This window comes from Rhinopithecus bieti, unplaced genomic scaffold (assembly GCF_001698545.2).
Source record: "Rhinopithecus bieti isolate Rb0 unplaced genomic scaffold, ASM169854v2 scaffold_3878, whole genome shotgun sequence".
NCBI lineage: Eukaryota > Metazoa > Chordata > Mammalia > Primates > Cercopithecidae > Rhinopithecus > Rhinopithecus bieti.
Genome location: NW_016805059.1, coordinates 4,999,347 through 5,018,384, shown reverse-complemented (window position 1 = coordinate 5,018,384; position 19,038 = coordinate 4,999,347). Strand labels below are relative to the sequence as shown.

The following is a 19,038-nucleotide window of genomic DNA, read 5'->3' as shown; positions in this document are numbered from 1 at the left end:
TTTTTTTTTTTTTTGAGACAGTATCTTGCTCTGCTGCCCAGGCTGAAGTGCAGTGGCGTGATCTCAGCTTGCTGCAATCTCCACCTCCTGGGTTCAAGTAATTCTCCTGCCTCAGCTCCCAAGTAGCTGGGGCTACAGGCGTGTACCACCACACCTGGCTGATTTTTGTATTTTCAGTAGAGATGAGGTTTCACCATGTTGGCCAGGCTGGTCTTGAACTCCTGGCCTCAAGTGATCTGCCCTCCTTGGCCTCCTAAAGTGCTGAGATTACAGGCATAAGCCACCATGCCTGGCCCCTTGAGATAACATTTAAATTTAAGCTGGGTTTGAAAGAGAAAGAATTTATCAGATGGAAGGAGGAAAAGAGTGTTATAGAGGAAGGGAAAGCAGGTACAAAGACATGAAAGTGAGAAACTGAGTAGTTTGAGGAACTGTAAATGATTCCATTATCTTGGAGCATCAAATGAAATGAGATACAAGCAGAGATGAGCTTGTTTCCTTGATAAGGAGCTGGGAATTTGTTCTCTGAACCTGTGTTCCTCAAAGTGTGGTCCATAAACCACATGCACGAGAATGCCTTGAGGTGCCTGGTATAATTTAAAATTTCTGAATTCTAAACTGCACTTACAGAATTAGAATCTCATGAGATGGACCAAAGATCTGCATTCTCCAAGCTCCAGTGATACCTATGCATGCTAAGGTTTGGAAACCATAGTTATTATATAGGTGGTGAGAAGGCTTTGAATGGTGTAATGTAGTGTAGTGACTTACTAAGATAATTACTTTCCAGAGAACCTGGAGGCATTATAGGAGATCTATTGGAAATGTTTCCCAGGAAGCAGGGAGATGATTAAGAAGTTTTTGCAGTAGTCCACATGAGCTATTATAAGTGCCAGAATTAAGAGTGATGTGATGGAGTAGAGAGAAAACAGTATGTTTATAAAATGCTTTGGAAGGAGAGAGAGAAATTTGGTGAACAATTTAAACTCCTAGCTGTTAGACTTGAGTGCTGTAGGGAAGTGATGCAGTAGAGTAGATAGTTAAGGCTGTGAACTTTGAAGCTAGACTGCCCCAACACTGGTAGTTTTTTATCTGTGCAATTTTTGATAAGTTGCTTAGCCTCTCAGTGCCTCAGTTTCCTTTATAAAGTTACAAAGTTTCCTTTGTTTTGAGGATTAAATTAATTAACAGCAAAAAAAGCTTGAAACAATGCCTGGCACTAAATAGTGTCCAATACATTTTAGAGAGGCAAAGTAGGTAGTACTAGTTAGCGTATTCATAGTTGTAGTCTAGAACTAATAGTTAACATAATTAGTTAGAAACATGGTAGATAAAGAGCTTGTCTCAGTCCATTTTCTGTTGCTGTAACAGAATACCTGAGACTGGTTAATTTATAAGGGAAAGAATTTTATTTGGCTCGTGGTTCTGGAGGCTGTGAAGTCCAGAGGCATGGTGACAGCTTCTGGCTAGGGCTTTTGTACTGCATCATAATATGGTGGAAAAACGGAAGGATAAGTGAGCAAATGCAAAAGAGACCACAAGAGCAAGCTCAGCTCCCTTTTAAAACAATTCATTCGTGTGAGAACTCACCCCTCCAAAATGCTATTGATCTATTCATGAGGGATCTGCCCTCACAACCCAATAACCCCTTAAAAACCTGACCTCCCAACACTACCACATTGGGAATTCAGGTTCTAATAACCGGAACTTTTTCGGGGGGACCCATTCAAACTATAGCAGAGACCAAAAGTTTAATTGCTCACGCCTGTAATCCCAGCACTTTGGGAGGCTGAGGCGGGCGGGTCACGAGGTCAGGAGTTCGAGACCAGCCTGACCAACATGGTGAAACCCTGTCTCTACTAAAAACACAAAAATTAGCCGGGTGTGGTGGCAGGTGCCTGTAAACCCAGCTACTCAGGAGATTGAAGAATCGCTCGAACCCAAGAGGTAGAGGTTGCAGTGAGCTGAGATCATGCCATTGCACTCCAGCCTGGGTGACAGAACAAGACTCCATCTCAAAAAAAAAAAAAAAAAAAAAAAAAAAGTTTAATTGCCCAGCTTGAATCCCAGCCTGCTATTATTAGCCATATGACTTAGGGGAACTCTCTGTGCCTTAGTTTATCTGTAAAATGGGATTGATATTAATGTATACCATATATGGTGGGGATTAAAATAATGCAAGTAAAGGCTTAAAACAGTGCAGGCACATGGTAAGGACTCAATAAATATTGACTACTATTGTCATTATCATTATTAAGCAAGAAAAGGAAGCTAAGATGAAGAGCATATATGTTTCAGTTTTGATCTTCCAGGTTGAAGTGTATAGTAGGCAGTTTGTAGTACAGGTTTGGAGCTCAGCAAAGAAGTCAGAGCTAGAGACATCAATTTGGAAGCAAAAAGTATAGAGAAGTTACTTCAAATCATGAGTTTCAGTGAAATGTCAAAGATAAATGTTGTCATTCAGGAAGGAATAGATGGGGAATGGAAGCAGGAGAAAGGAAGAGGCATTTTCTGAACCAGGCATTGTGCTACTTACAATTCTTAGTAGATATAATATACTTTCCATTCCCAATAACTCTACAGTATCATATTTGTTATGCTAGAGCCAAGCCATACTGGCTTATTCAGTGACTTCATGTTGGTAGCTTGCAATTGGCCTTGATGAAAGTATTTATACTGTAGAAATGGGAAATGCTACAAATCAGAGCTCCCCTGTCCTCCGAGGCTCCCAGCCCTTGCCCTGCCAAGAGCCACATTACTAAGACAACATACAATTATCCTTGCTGTTGAAGAAATGGAAGCTTAGAGAAGTGAAGTCCCTGCCTTTTAAATTGCACAATGATTCCTCTTCATTGAAAATGCCCTTTAACTACTGTGGTTTTCCGAAGTTGAGATATTTGATGCTTCTCATACTTGAAAACTTAATTGTATGCCCACTGTGAGTGAGTTATTACATTACTCTAACACTGTATTAGGAAACAATCCTGAATGAGTTTAGAGAAATAGTTTAGAGCATCTGTTGATGATGATTTAAAACACAGGGATTATATTTCCTTGACTGTTAAAGAGTTTGCTGACTAGAAGCCATGAGCTGGTTTTATCAGCTATTATACTAAAAAGAGTCATTGAACAAAGGGGAAGTCAGATGATGTGGGAGGGAGTGAAAGAATTACAGGTAAATAGTCTCAAATTGTTCAACTCATTATATACCATACCTTAATGAGTTGATGAGAAGTTAAATGAAACACTCACTTTACTCTAGAACAGTGTAATTTAAAATGGATGTATAAAATTGCTTAGCATGAATCCAGAGACTTTACAGGAAAAAAAAAATATATATATATATATTTTAACTTGTTTCTAAAGTACAGATTCAGTTTATTAATCTGTTTATGACACAGTTCACAGGAGGCAAAGTGTTTCACATCACAGAGTTCACTTCCAACTCCTGGGAATGTTCATTTCTTTGGCTTACAGGAGAGACTAGACAGGAAAGCCAGGCACTGCTTAGGCAACTAAAATGAGGGTGGGGGCAATGCTAATATCATCCTCACAAAAACAGCCACAGGGACTGTTAGTCACAAGCTGGTTTTCTGGACCTGTTAGCTGGAAGTATTGGGAGCATCATTTCTGGATGCTCATGCTGTGTCGAGCTTCAGCCATCTCCAACACACAGGTACAGCACCCCTAGTGTCTTGCTGGATGTAATAGTACAGGGACTTACTGTACTTTCTCTTGAATTCAGACCTAATTTTCAACATGTCCACCTCATTGTGGGAGACCATGATTCTGATCAGTACCTTTATCTTGAGTCCCCTTGCCCTTCATGGAGTGGTACAGCCAGTCAGCAAAATACAGGGGTTTGTTCTGAATACACTGGACCAGCTTCAGGAAAGCATTTTCCAGGTCTCCATTAACCTCTTTCTTGATGCTCTCCAACATGTCATAAGGGCTGTAGCTCTTGTGCCTATTAAATACTTTCTGGAGGTGGGACATGCTCTGCTCAGTCATGATGGTGATCCACGTGGGAACATCAGTTCCTTTCCTCTTCACCCCCGTGTCATAGAGATCCCAGGCATTTTGGTCAATCAGTTCATAATCAATGACAGAGCCGTCCTCTGCTCTTCTACCCTTTGCTAGGGCAACGCGTCTGGTGACTTGCAGAAGTCACCAGATGTGTCCGAAATAATGTCCTTCTCTAGATCAGTCTTGTACATTTCCTTTAGACTCTGTTAATTTCCTGCAGCTCCTGGTTGGTTTTCGAGCAGATGATCTCAATGAGGGGGTCCTTGTTGGTTCCCAGCCCCTTCATGGAAGCTTTTAGCTCAGAAGCGTCATACTGAGCAGGTGTCTTTAATAGGCCCAAAGCCACTATCTAGGTGGCCAGATAAGGCTGACTTCAGTGCTGATGCAAGTTCCTTTTTGGTCCTTCTCTGGTAGGTGAAGGCAATATCCTGTCTCTGTGCATTGCTGTGGTTAGTCAAAATGTTGACAGTGGTGATCTCATCCATGCCTTTGGTCTTGATGGCCATTTCAGTGTTCAAAGCGTCCTGTTCAGTGTCAAAGTTGGTGTAGGCTTTGACTGACCCATATGCACTTAGGGGTGTAGAGTGTTCACCCTCCAAGCTGAGGTTGCACAGGATTTCATGAACAGTAGACATTTTGAAGGAAGCTGGACTGAGCACCGAGATCTGAGAGCGTCCCCAGATGCTAAGCTGAAAATATATTATTTTATGCCCCTCTCCCCTGCCCCACCTCTGCAAACTACCACCTTTCCTCCCTAAAATATATGAGGAGGGAGGTCATGCAAAGTTGGCATCTTAGGTCATTATAGGACCATCACCCCATCCTTGAGAATCTCATCCTTGGGAACTCTTCTTGCATTTCAAGTGGAAAAAGATGTGACTAATATTGACTAAGTGCTAGGCACTGTGCTGTGTTATAGAGTGAGGTGGTGAACAGGATGGATGTTGCTCCTGCCCTCAAGCAGCTTACAGTGTAGTGAAGGATACAAACAGTTAAATAAAGTATCATGTGTTAAATGTTCATTGATTCCATATTCATGCATGTTATTGGGATTGGGATTCTATGTGGATCAAGTATCAAAGATCCTTTCTTCTGATACATTTGGATTAAAATATGACAGTATCTGGATCTCAAATTTTTCTTTCACGCTGGTGCTAGTAGATGAGATGCAGAGTTAGTGAGTAAACTTGATAGGGTCCATGATTCAATAAACTGACCACCACATGGGTATGGTGAGAACCAGCTCATCTATGATGATTCTGCCCAGCAGTTTTGTTGTTGATTTTATTCTAAGTTTAATCCATCACCAATTTCAATTCCTAAACCCAAAAATCTGTTTCAGACAAATCTAGTCCCAAACAGTGTTTAAGCAGGTGTTTGACATTAGCCATCACCAGTGCATCCTTGTCTACCCTTTCCTAAGGCACTGCATTGATGTCGAAAAACAAAATAGCAAATGGCTCTTTTCTTTTTTTTTTTTTTTTTGAGACAGAGTCTTGCTCTGTCATCTAGGCTAGAGTGCAGTGGTATAATCTCGGCTCACTGCAACCTCTACCTCCCATGTTTAAGCGATTCTCCTGCCTCAGCCTACAGAGTAGCTAGGATTACAGGCACACACTACCATGCCCAGTTAATTTTTGTATTTTTAGTAGAGATGGGGTTTCACCATGTTGGCCAGGCTGGTCTCGAACTCCTGACCTCAGGTGATTCATCCACCTCAGCCTCCCAAAGTGCTGGGATTATAGGCATGAGCCACTGTGCCCAGCCCAAATTGCTCTTTTGAATGTAAATGAAATTACAAATGTGAAGAATGCTTCTCTCTCTCTAACTAAGAAACATTTAGCTTTCTTCATGGTCATTTTTGAGCAAAATTCATTGTTTCCATTCATTAATATTTACATCATCTTATTGAAATAAATTATAAAAACTTCCTTTGAAACAAAACTAGATGTCTGTCAACCTGTAGATGATTTGCTGTTTTTCTCTCTGCCTCATCTATTCTTTTTTTTTTTTTTTTTTTTTTAGGCGGAGTCTCGCTCTGTCACCCGGGCTGGAGTGCAGTGGCCTGATCTCAGCTCACTGCAAGCTCCGCCTCCCGGGTTTACACCATTCTCCTGCCTCAGCATCCCGAGTAGCTGGGACTACAGGCGCCCGCCATCTCGCCCGGCTAGTTTTTGTATTTTTAGTAGAGACGGGGTTTCACCGTGTTAGCCAGGATGGTCTCGATCTCCTGACCTCGTGATCCGCCCGTCTCAGCCTCCCAAAGTGCTGGGATTACAGGCTTGAGCCACCGCGCCCGGCCCTGCCTCATCTATTCTTTTAAAAGAGAGTCTAGTATGGCCAGGTGTGGTGGTTATCGTGGCATGTACCTATAGTTCCAACTACTCGAGAAGCTAACACCAGAGAATCGCTTAGGCCCAGGAGTTTGAGACCAGCCTGGACAATGTTGCAAGACCCTGTCTCAAACAAACAAAAGAAAACAAATCAGAAAAAGTATCTAGTATGGGTGGAAATATTTTCTTGGATTAATGAATTTCCTTTTGCCTTTCTTATTTAATCTACAAAGCACGTGAGAATATGTTTTTATAATTTTAGGAAGAATATCCAGCCTGTGATATATTGAATCTTTGAAAATAATCTCTAAGTAAATCTATAATATGAAAATCAGCCTACTGTTTTTATAACATCTGTGGCCTTCGGTTTGTTAAATGTACTGAAAGTCAAGTGTCCACGTTTCTTCCAAGAGCTGCTGAGTGAGAGGGTTGAATTTTGGCAAAACTGTAAAATAAGGCCCCTCTCCTGTTGTATATCCTCAGGGCAGGGCCCCTTTGCCAGGTTCCCTTCTCCCACTAAAACCCAGAATGGCAGGACCCAAACTGAGTCTGAACCATCCCAAATGCCCCCCACACCCCAAATGCAAACCAGGTCCACAAAGATAGAAGACAAGGGCAGAGTGAGCAGGGCTGAGAATGTTCATTCTGAGAATGCCATGCCCAAGGCAGCACAGACCTGGCAGATAGCAGTGGCATAGGGTAAAGTGGGAAAGCCATGTCAGATAAAGGCAGGCCATATTAGTTTTTATTATGATGTCTTTGTGGGATCTAAGAATATTTTAAACATGTTTATATCCTAAATGTGGCTTTTTTAAAGCAATTAGGTTGCTCAGTCACTTTTTTTTTTTAAACCATAGATTTAGAGGGAAACTGGTCCTGTTAGCTCAATTCAATGAAAAACAACAAGCTTTTGAAAAGAGTTATTAAGAGGCAGTTTATATTTCTCAAGTTAGTCTACATGTTGTCGCTTAGGAAGTACTTTTTACTTTCTCAGGCCTGTAACAGATGATATGGGAGAAACAGAATTATAAAAAATAGTTTCCACCTTTTAAAAATATGCAGCTACAAATTAATAAGAGAAGATTGACATTTGCTTTAAAAAGTGATTTTGCCGAGACTATTGGTCAGGGAGAGAGGTTTAATAGCCTATGGATTTGGTCATTGAGCAGAGAGGGTGCCCTTTTTTTAAAGTATATTTAAAAACAATGCATTCTCAGGTACCTATGGAAATCTGAATTATTCTCTTGCTGAAACGGAGAAATCTAACCCTTTAGTGCTTAATTTTTACAGTTTTGTCATTTATTTTAGGTACCAAAGGAAGAAATAAAGGAGAGTTTACAAATCTTCAGGGGGTAGCTGCATCTACAAGTGGAAAGATATTAATTGCAGACAGTAACAACCAATGTGTGCAGGTATAGCCCCTAATTATATACCTTTAACTACTTATATTGATAAAAATAGATATAGTTACATATTTTCCTACTTCAGACTTAAGATATATGGTGTAAGGAAAAAAGCTTATGTGCATGTAGACTTTTCTTCAAATAGAGTTTGCATGTTCTGATCTCTGTATGTATGGCAGATGTTTTTGCCTATGTCTTCCTCAGTGATGCCTGTGCTAGTTCACATTCCAATGAATGTAATTTATTTCACAGATATTTTCCAATGATGGCCAGTTCAAAAGTCGTTTTGGCATACGGGGACGCTCTCCGGGGCAGCTGCAGCGGCCCACAGGAGTGGCTGTACATCCCAGTGGGGACATAATCATTGCCGATTATGATAATAAATGGGTCAGCATTTTCTCCTCCGATGGGAAATTTAAGGTAAGATTAACTACTAATTGTTCACTAAACAATGGAGAGGAGGAATAGGAAATACAAGATGAAATTGTGTATTTCTTTTTTAAGATGCCATGCAACATTCAACAATTCTTTATACACAAAGACATCTGCACGTCTAAGTTTGTGAAGTGAGAGTAACAGTGATAATTTCATAAGTCTATTCATATATATCCTAAATGTGGCTTTGTTTTTTAAAGCAATTAGGTTGCTCAGTCACTTTTTTCTTTAAAACCATAGATTTAGAGGGAAACTGATCCTGTTAACCTCAATTCAATGAAAAACAACAAGCTTTTGAAAAGCGTTATTTTTTTTGTTTGTTTTTTGAGACGGAGTCTCGCTCTGTTGCCCGGGCTGGAGTGCAGTGGCCGGATCTCAGCTCACTGCAAGCTCCGCCTCCCAGGTTTACGCCATCCTCCTGCCTCAGCCTCCGAGTAGCTGGGACTACAGGCGCCCACCACCGCGCCCGGCTAGTTTTTTGTATTTTTTAGTAGAGACGGGGTTTCACCGTGTTAGCCAGGATGGTCTCGATCTCCTGACCTCGTGATCCACCCGTCTCGGCCTCCCAAAGTGCTGGGATTACAGGCTTGAGCCACTGCGCCCGGCACATGTTGGATTATTTAACATTACATGTAAAGGTCAAGGGAAGAAACTGATAATGCTGAGTCTAAATGACAATTGGGAATGAGTAAATCTGGTTGTCTTGGTAGTTAGAGACCTGCTTTCTGCTCCTAATAGTATTAGGTGGCTTAGCCACCTAAGCTGTCATCCCCTATTCCATTGGATTCTCCTGTACCCTTACGCTCTATCTTTAATCTCTTTTAAGAATATGCTACCAGCTTCTGAAGGACAAATATCAGAACTATGAAGGAGACAAAGGAACTCCAGTTACAATAAGATAAATGCAGATGAAAACCACACTAAGACACCATTTCTCAATCATCAGATACGCAGAAATATAATATTGGATAACATACTCTCTCTGTTGGTCATTCCAAGGGCTAATAGGCATTCTTATACATTATCGGTAGGAATGCAAAATGGTATAACTTCTATAAAGGATAATTTGGCAATATCAGGCAAAATTATACATGCATTTACCCTTTGATACACCAAACCCACATGAAGACTCTATCCCAAAAGGAAAGAATATTAAAAGATTGGAATATCACCACTAGCCAAATCCTAATGAAATGAAGGATCTAGACAATGACCACCAGTGGCTGCTAGGAACACATAAAGAGAGACATCATGTGCTTCCTGATGAAGTTCACAATAAACCCAGTAACATATTATTGCAAAAAAATCAAACTGAGTCAGATCAAGCCTCTAGATTTAACTACCAAATTATAGGAACTATAAGGGACAGAGGAACATATTAAACAACACCATAGGAGACGCAAGCAACAAAATCCAGACTGTAGGAAACAGTATAGGATAAACAGTCTGGCTGAGAATCTTCCAGAGTTCGTGAAAGATATGAATCCTTAGATTTAGAAATCACAGTGAATCCTAAGCAAAACATATAGAAAAAAAAAATCTACATTTGCACATTGTATTGAAAATGGTAAAAACAAGATCTTGAAAGCAGCCAGAGAGAAAAATACCCAGAAAGCATAACTCATGAAAATAGGAAAAACTAACAGATTGAAACCAAAATCTATTGTTTTTAAATGACATACAAAGATTTAAGGTCCCCTTCCCAGAGACAGGCTACCTATGGGTAACAAGGAGAAATAACATAGGTACATAAACTCTCTGCTTAAAATAACTATATGTTTCGAAATCACTCTTGGATGGGCGCGGTGGCTCATGCCTGTAATCCCAGCACTTTGGGAGGCCAAGGCGGGTGGATCACTTGAGGTCAGGAGTTTGAGACCAACCTGGCCAACATGGTGAAACCCCATTTATACTAAAGATACAAAAATTAGTCAGGCATGGTGGTGCATGCCTGTAATCCCAGGTATTCGGGAGGCTGAGGCAGGAGAATCGCTTGAACCCAGGAGGCGGAAGTTGCAGTGAGCCAAGATCACACCATTGCACTCCAGCCTGGGTGACAAGAGCAAGACTCCATCCCTTGCAAAAATAAAATAGAAATCACTCTTGCCTATTTTTCTTGTTTCCGTTAAGGAATGGGAAGAAACTGTGTCCAGGTAGGAGAGTTGAAATTAGATGTCACTATTAGTCCTTGATTTCTGCTCTTAGGAAACGAATAAACACAGTTAGCCAGCCTTCCTTGCTTGGCACAGTCACTTCGTTGTGCTTGCAAAGGTTTGGTTGGGTTCTGAGCAACAACTCTGGTGTCTGCCATCAACACCAAGTGGGAGATACCACCCCAGGGGTGAGGATAGTTTGCACAACTAAAGAAGCCGTTATTTTGGTTGAAGACAGGAGCTGGAGGAATACTACTTGGATGGTGCATCTGATAAGATAGGAGATCAGGGAAGTGCAAAACTCTTCTGGCTGGTCTCTGCCTCCTGGGATCCTACAATTTCTATTATGTGAGATCAAAAAGAATCACAGTACAAACTGCCTCAGAGAAGAGAAGTCTTCATTTTGGCAGACCACAGAACAACTACTATGATCATTCAGGCCTCGCTGAAAAACCAACCAGGGCAGGGCAATACCTGTTCTGACTTGGAAAACCACTGAACCATGGCACTTGGTGGGCCAGCCTCAGCCAAGGCCATAGGGACCTTAACTGGCATAGACTGAGATCTGAGCAATACGGCCCTTCATACAAAGCCTTCTGTCATCACCCCATCTCAGCTTGGGCTGAGACTTTCACTTCCTTCCCTTCTGGCACATGAGCCATGGAAAACCAGCACAGTACCCGACTCCGCGCATGCAATTATCTCATCTAGTTCCCACCCTCTGAAGTGGTACCTATCCCCATTATATATGGGAAGAAACTGAGGCTTGGAGATACTAAATAACCAGTTGGTAAGTGGAAGAACTTGCAAGACTGGGTGACTGCAACACCCACATTCTTCACCACTGCCATAAAAGGTTTCCACATATTTAGGCCAACCTGGTGGCTCAAGTCTGTAATCCCAGCACTTTGGTAGGCTGAGGTGGGCAGATCGCTTGAGCTTTGGAGTTCGGGACCAGCCTGGGCAACATGGCAAAACCCCATCTCAACAAAAAATAGCTGGGTGTGGTGGCATGTACCTATAGTCCCAGCTACTCAGGAGGCTGAGACAGGAGGATCACTTGGGCTGAAAAGGTCAAGGCTGCAGTGAGCCAAGATCACACCACTGCACTCTAGCCTGGTAGGCAGAGTGAGACCCTGTCTCAAAAACAAGAAAACAAAACAAAACAGAAAAGGTTTCTACATATTTAAGACTCCTGCTCCTAATGCCTTCAATTATTGGAATTCAGGCTTGTACACCCCAACTGATTTCATAAGCTTCATCTAATAATCTTTATCCCTTTTACTCTTAGAGAGAAAACTGTTCTACCAGCACCCTTCAAAATATTTACTCTCTCAAGAGAGAAGAGGTTGTCCTCCAACACTTTCTCAATCTTAAGAGTGCCTGGCACAGTCAGATGCGGTGGCTCACGCCTGTAATCCCACCACTTTGGGAGGCCGAGGCGGGTGGATTGCCTGAGGTCAGGAGTTCAAGACCAGCCTGGCTAACATGGTGAAACCCCATCTCTACTAAAACTACAAAATTAGCCGGGCGTGGTGGTGCACACTTGTAGTCCCAGCTACTCAGGAGGCTAAGGCAAGAGAATCACTTCAACTGGGGAGGCAGAAGTTGGAGCCAAGATTATGCCACTGCACTCCAGCCTGCGTGACAGAGTGAGACCCCATCNTCAAAAACAAAAAATATATATATGTATAATATATATATTTTATATATATTATATATATTTATATATTTTTATATATACTTTTATATATTTTGTTTGTTTGTTGTTTGTTTACTATTCTGTTTAAGACAGGGTTGACACAATCAGGGAAATGCAGGGATTCTTACCTTTCACTTGGTTGAATCCAGTGCAACTAAACGAGGAGTGATGAAGGGAAGTGGAAAGAAATTTTGGTTCAATGTTTAAGTTATTCTTTTAGATCTACCCTAGTTGTCACTATGTGATAGAATGGAAGTAATCCTTCATTTTCTCTTTTTATTCTAGATAATTATCCATTTGATGTTATTTGGTTGAGTCATCTAAGCAACTGCAAGTGTTCATAATGTTAAGTAGTAGTAATATTCTTGTTTTAATCATGGAAGTGCCTTCTCTCCCTTTTGATCTCTGCTGACTTACCCTCCAGTTAGACATGAAAGAACAAATGCTATTTCTTTACCCACCATTATGTTATAGCCGCTTTGATCTTTGGGCTAGATTGGAGAGTCAGAATCAAATTTACACAGCAGTTTCTCTTGCCAAGAAAACCACTATTTCTTTCCTAAGTGATTGTGTTCCTTTGCTCTAAAGAGATGAAATCTGAATCTCTGTCATTTATAAACTTAGAAGAATAAAAGGAGCATATAAAGTCTAAAGTCCCCATCATGGAAAAGTCCCATCCTACTACTAGAAAATTTAAAAATACATATGTAGTTCACATTATATTTCTATCAGACAGCACTAATATAGAGAGATAAAATGAGAAGGCTAAAGCATAACCTATAAGAATATCACTTTTGGGGTTTTCTAAGATGTAGACGCTGATTTCTCACTTTTCCTTCCAGAAGTCTATGTACATACATGCACACATATAACACATGTGGACTCAGACTGCACTCATCATTCCCTACCTTAATTTGTTTAATAAGATGTCCGAGAGTTTTTGTTGTTGTTATTGTTTTTGAGACCCAGGCTGGAGTGCAGTGGCGCAACCTCGGCTAACTACAACCTTCATCTCCCGGATTCAAGTGATTCTCCTGCCTCAGCCTCCTGAGTAGCTGGGATTACAGGCACCTGCCACCACACCCAGCTAATTTTTGTGTTTTTAGTAGAGATGGGGTTTCACCATCTTGGTCAGACTGGTCTCAAACTCCTGACCTCAAGTGATCCTCCCACTGCGGCCTCCCAAAGTGCTGGGATTACAGGTGTGAGCAACTGTGCCCAGCGGAGAGTTCTTTCATAAAAACACATAGATCTGCTTCCCTCTAACATGTCAAGCCTGGGTGCCAGGCAGAACTGTGGTTCTTACAGTTTCCCTGACTTAACATATATTCCCTCCTGCTGTTCCCTCACCTGAGGTGCTCCTTCTCCTTCCTTGTCTACTGTGACCTCATCAGCTTATCACTTCACATGCCTTCTTAGATGGCCTATTTGAATTCTCCCAAGTATATTAAAATGAAGACTCAATACCACACTCTTTAAAGAGATATAGTAGACATGTTTGTCCCTGCAATATGACTGAGACATACTTAAGGGCAGGAGCTACGTCTTATTTGTGTTTGTTTGCCGTATGCCTAGAATACAGTGTCAGGCAATAGTGGGTGCTTGGGCAGTGTTTGTAGAATTAGGAAATAAATAAGTGAATGAGTGAAGCACTTATTTATATGTAGTCTAGAAATTCAAGTCATCAAAAGAAAAGTAAAGGTACAAGACCTGTATCTCATGGCAAATAGACATTTAAATACACACCACAGTCTACTCAGGAACAGGAATAAAATTTAAAATACGGTATATGATTGATAGAAATCAAATGCTTTTCCCCTATTTTAAAATATGATAAAAAGTGGAGCCATTTAATCATCATGATTGCCCTATAATAATGCTAGACTTTTAAAATTAATGTATTCAACAAATATTCATTGAATATTTATTATGCACCAAGAAGTGTGTTGCCTCTGAGTACACAAAGGTGAATAAAACACATGTGACTCCCGCCCAAAGAGAACTTAATTCTCATAAAGTTCAATGCGAGATGCCTGGCAGTTTTTTTTTTTTTATTTATTATTATACTTTAAGTTCTAGGGTACATGTGCACAACATGCAGGTTTGTTTACATATGATACTTGTGCCATGGTTGGTGGTGCCGGCACCCATCAACTCGTCAGCCACCCATCAACTCATCATTTACCATCAGGTATAATCCCAATGCTAATCCCTCCCCCCTCCCCCCCTCCCCATGAATAGGGCCCCGGTGTGTTGATGTTCCCCTTCCCGAGTCCAAGTGATCTCATGTTCAATTCCCACCTAATAGTAAGAACATGGTGGTGTTTGGTTTTCTGTTCGTGCTATAGTTTGCTGAGATGATGGTTTCCAGCTGCATCCCATGTCCCCTACAAAGGTACACAAACCATCTTTTTTATGGCTACATAGTATTCCATGGTGTATATGTGCCACGTTTTCTTAATCCAGTCTGTCACTGATGGACATTGGATTCCAAGTCATTTGCTTTGGGGAATAGTGCTGCAATGAACATACGTATGCATGTGTTTTATAGCAGCATGATTTATAATCCTTTGGGTATATACCCAAGTAATGGGATGGCGGGTCCATATGGTACTGCCTAGTTTTACATCCTTGAAGAATCACCTACTGTTTTCCATAACGGTTGAACTATGTTTACAATCCCACCAACAATGTAAAAGTGTTCCCTATTTTCCTCCACATCGCTCTCCAGCACCTGTTGTTTCCTGACTTTTTATGATTGCATTCAATGGTGTGAGATGGTATCTCACTGGGTTTTGAATTTGCATTTCTTCTGATGGCCAGTGATGATGAGCATTTTTTCATGTGTCTGCTGGCTGTATGCATGTCGTTCTTTTGAGAAATGTCTGTTCATATCCTTTGCCCACTTTTTGATGGGGTTGTTTTTTTCTTGTAAATTTGTTTAAGTTCTTTGCAGGTTCTGGATATTAGCCCTTTGTCAGATGAGTAGATTGCAAAAATTTTCTCCCATTCTGTAGGTTGCCGGTTCACTCTGATGGTAGTTTCTTTTGCTGTGCAGAAGCTCTTAAGTTTAATTAGATCCAATTTGTCAATTTTGGCTTTTGTTGCCATTGCTTTTGGTGTTTTAGACATGAAGTCCTTGAGCAATTTTGATATTAATTATGATCTATAACAATGACAGTGACGGCTTCCCTACAGTGACTGCCTGCTGTGCTACACTCTACAATAAACCCTTTACCTACCTTATTCTACTTAATACATCTTCCAAAAATGCCATTGGGGATTGTTGAGTTGTCATTTTTTGGACATTTTTTAATGTATAAGGAATCTGAAGTTTGAGGAAATGAAATCCATCTGTGCTATTCCAGGTGTGTTTAAGTCAAGCAATGGAAGTAGATCAGTCTTCCGAGTCATAATCCAGTGATCTTTCACCAGACCACACTGCCTCTTCAGCAGGGAACTGTGACCCCAGTTTAGGGGATCCTAGACTATTTTTGGTGGTGATCTCTTTCAAGAATAAGGATTTTAAGGGCTGGGCATGGGGGCTCATGCCTGTAATCCTAGCACTTTGGAAGGACGAGGTGGGTGGATCACGAGGTCAGGAGTTCAAGACCAGCCTGGCCAACAAAGTGAAACCCTGTCTCTACTAAAAATACAAAAAAATAAATAGCCGAGCATGGTGGTGCACGCCTGTAGTCCCGGCTGCTCAGGAGACTGAGGCAGGAGAATTGCTTGAACCTGGGAGGTGGAGGTTGCAGTGAGCCAAGATTGTGCCACTGCACTCCAGCTTGGGCAACAGAATGAGACTTCGTCTCAAAAAAATAAATAAATAAAAGAACAAGGATTTCTATAGATATCAGTAGCAGATAATGGATGTGACAAAGCCAGTTTTCCAAGACAGAAGTTCATTGTGATGTATGAGTAGCTGTGTACCTGCTTGAACCTTCAGGTAAATGTTGACCAAAACAGTGTTTATCTTCATGTTCTGGAGTGGTTTAAACTTTGACTCTATACTCTACTTCTATTTCTGTACTTGTTTCTAACAGACAAAAATTGGATCAGGAAAGCTGATGGGACCGAAAGGAGTTTCTGTGGACCGCAATGGGCACATTATTGTTGTGGACAACAAAGCGTGCTGCGTGTTTATCTTCCAGCCAAACGGGAAAATAGTCACCAGGTTTGGTAGCCGAGGAAATGGGGACAGGCAGTTTGCAGGTACACTCGATGGTAATATGTAAACCCCGGTTTTTCTGTTTCTTCTGCTCACATTTGCATGATGTTGGAGCATGTTGAAGACACCGCATACCTAATGTGTTTGCTGGCTTTGGGAAAGATGCTGGGGATAAAATCTAAGTAAAAGCATGGTTCGTTGCTTCTCAGTCACCACCACCCACCCAGCAGTAAGCTGAGCTGTAGTCCATGTGTGGTTTTTATTGGTGGCAGTTCACAACTCAGAAGTCTAGCTTTGAAATATTCATATTAAATAAGGTATAAATTTTAAAATAAAAGTATTTGAAAAACAAGGGAATAGCTACGTTTCAGCCTAGCTGTAGCTTTGCTTAAAAAGCCACTGAATGAGAATTTTTTTTCACCTTTCTAGGTTATTGTAAGAGAACAGGAGTCTAGAATATTTGCTAGGTTTAAGGAGGGCAGTCTGTTTTACGTTTCTGTGGTGTAGCACTTTGCAGTCACAAGCTTATTTAGGTTTTTGCATCTGCAAGAAGAGGCTGAAAATAGCTTATTAATTTTCTTTTTGAAAGGATGCTTTTGGCACTTAGTATTAATTTGCATAATATTTGTTTGTGCTTTGTCTCCAGTTCTGCCAAGGTTCTGAATGTCACCCAGAATTATAGTGTGGGTTTTCTGTTCTTTTGTTTCGTTTTGTTTTGTTTTTGAGACAGGGTCTCGCTCTGTCACCCAGGCTGGAGTGCAGTGGCATGATCTCAGCTTACTGCAGCCTAAACCTCCTGGGTTCAAGTGATCCTCCTGCCTCAGACCTCCAAGTAGCTAGGACTATAGGCGTGTGCCACCATGCCCAGCTGATCAAGTTTTTTAAAATTACATATTGGAGTCCCTTTTCCAATGCTGAGTTGTCACGTCTTTCCTCAGTGGGAGCTGAGGGCTCTAAAATGACTAACAGATACTCAAGGAAGCTGGCAGATTGACTTTCAGATGGTGGCACGGAGAATGAATTCTGATGCTTACTGCTCCTCCCACTTCATTAGCGCTGCTAGAACTCCCAGCCTGATTGGGAAGGAGTCAGAATAGACTGGCACAAGCAGAGAATAATATAGGATCCATGTTATCTGGAGCTGGAGGTCTGGCTGAATGATCTTTCAAAGACTGAGACTGTGATTCTTTGTACTTTCTTAAATAACTAAGTTAATATATTGTGTGATTGTTACAGTAACTGCTATATGTAATCACTTTTGTTGTAGTCATCACGTATTTTTTTTCCATCTTTGTTGCAGGTCCCCATTTTGCAGCTGTAAATAGCAATAATGAGATTATTATTACAGATTTCCATAATCATTCTGTCAAGGTACTATAAGCACATGAGTTGTTGTTAACTTTTAACTGCTTTTATGGAGAAATTGGTCTGCGAGAAAATAATACAGTACTTACATATGGCACCAAAGGGAGTTAACCAAAGAGTAGACTTTGCTTCTGCTCAAAGATGCCGGTTTTAATTTGGACTTACAGACCTTGGAAAGTTGGGAAATTGAACAAAATGTGGTGGCAATAAGTTGCTTAATTTGAAACTGGTGCAAATGAAGAGGACTTGAAAATTAAATTTTAAAAAGCAATTCATTGAACTTAGAGGCAGAACTTTCTGAAGCTTAATATTTTGTGGCTAGTCAATAAATTAAAATCACTTTTCAATTTTCTGCATCTTTTGTTTTAAAAAATTAGGTATTTGGCTCTGTTACAGCAACAGATGGCATGGGGAGGGGGATAACCCTAGCATACATTCATATATTTTATACTTCTTAGAATGCTTTCACACATTTGGTGTTCTTTAGAAAACAGTGACCCATAGTATATCTTTCTTACTAGGTACCAGGGGAGAGAGATTTGAACTTTATTATGAGAAAATCAGGAAATAATAAAATGGTTCAAAACAAATTACTCACTTGCTGAAATGATGAGAAAATATTTAGTAATATCCTAGATCAAGCTTCTCAAGGTGTGATGCATATTCCACTGAAGGTATGATCAGTGGCCATAGGCAGTGCACTGTAGATATTTTTATTTTAAGTTATGCATTTATTTTAGTGCTACCTTTTATTTACATCAAGTGATGCTGTTTTGTACTTATAGACATAATAAAGTTTTTCTTTTAAATACATTCATTTAAATTTCAAAAGGTGAGTCATTTTAAAGGAAAAATAATAAGGAAACAGCAGAGGATGCCAGTGAGTAAAGTTTGCACTTAGAGACAATGATTGAGCAACCAAAATAAATAATGACTTATCAATGCTAATGATTGGGATAGCTAGATAAGGGGTAGGATTTTTAACACCCAAAGGTACTGTCTGTGATGTCCTTTCCGCATCCTGGAAAGCCTTTAACCTGAGTAAATGGAGAGGGCTTGGACCTTGTTGATAGGTGCCAAGTCCCTGTGCAGACAGTAGCGCACAGTGGGCTGCAGAAATGGGGTCAGAATAAGGGAACAAGGTGCCCACTATTGCTTTTTTCTGAAACTGCTCCCTGCCATATTCTCTGCAGAGATGCTCACATAGTGGCATAGGTCCCCGCTATACTCAAATGCAGATAATCTGCATTCCCTGCCGACACTACTGTCCATAGGAAGTGTCTTGGTAAAAGGAATAGGATAGTGGAAAAAGTTGATAGCCAAAGAAGGACAGAAGTAGAGAGCAAAGAGGCAGCAGGAACCGGGCTGGGGACTGCCTCCGCGGGGGGTTATAACCATCCTGGAGAATGAGCACAACTGTCAAAAGATAACACAGGTTGTTTTCATACTT

General features: G+C 40.8%; 1 protein-coding gene and 1 pseudogene across 11 annotated transcripts in view; one reads left to right on the top strand and one right to left on the bottom strand.

Moving 5' to 3' along the window:
* TRIM2 (tripartite motif containing 2) overlaps positions 1 to 19,038 on the top strand; it is a 196,719-nt gene that overhangs the window by 162,697 nt on the left and 14,984 nt on the right. For 9 of the 11 annotated variants that reach the window (XM_017871102.1, XM_017871096.1, XM_017871097.1 and 6 more), the window contains 4 exons: positions 7,668 to 7,771; positions 8,015 to 8,182; positions 16,099 to 16,279; positions 17,524 to 17,594. In XM_017871102.1, coding sequence (XP_017726591.1) covers positions 7,668 to 7,771; positions 8,015 to 8,182; positions 16,099 to 16,279; positions 17,524 to 17,594 — 524 coding nt within the window. The remainder of the gene's footprint in view (positions 1 to 7,667; positions 7,772 to 8,014; positions 8,183 to 16,098; positions 16,280 to 17,523; positions 17,595 to 19,038) is intronic. The other 2 variants (XM_017871098.1, XM_017871095.1) reach the window with 1 other exon arrangement.
* Positions 3,639 to 4,702, bottom strand: LOC108528987 (annexin A2 pseudogene; annotated as a pseudogene).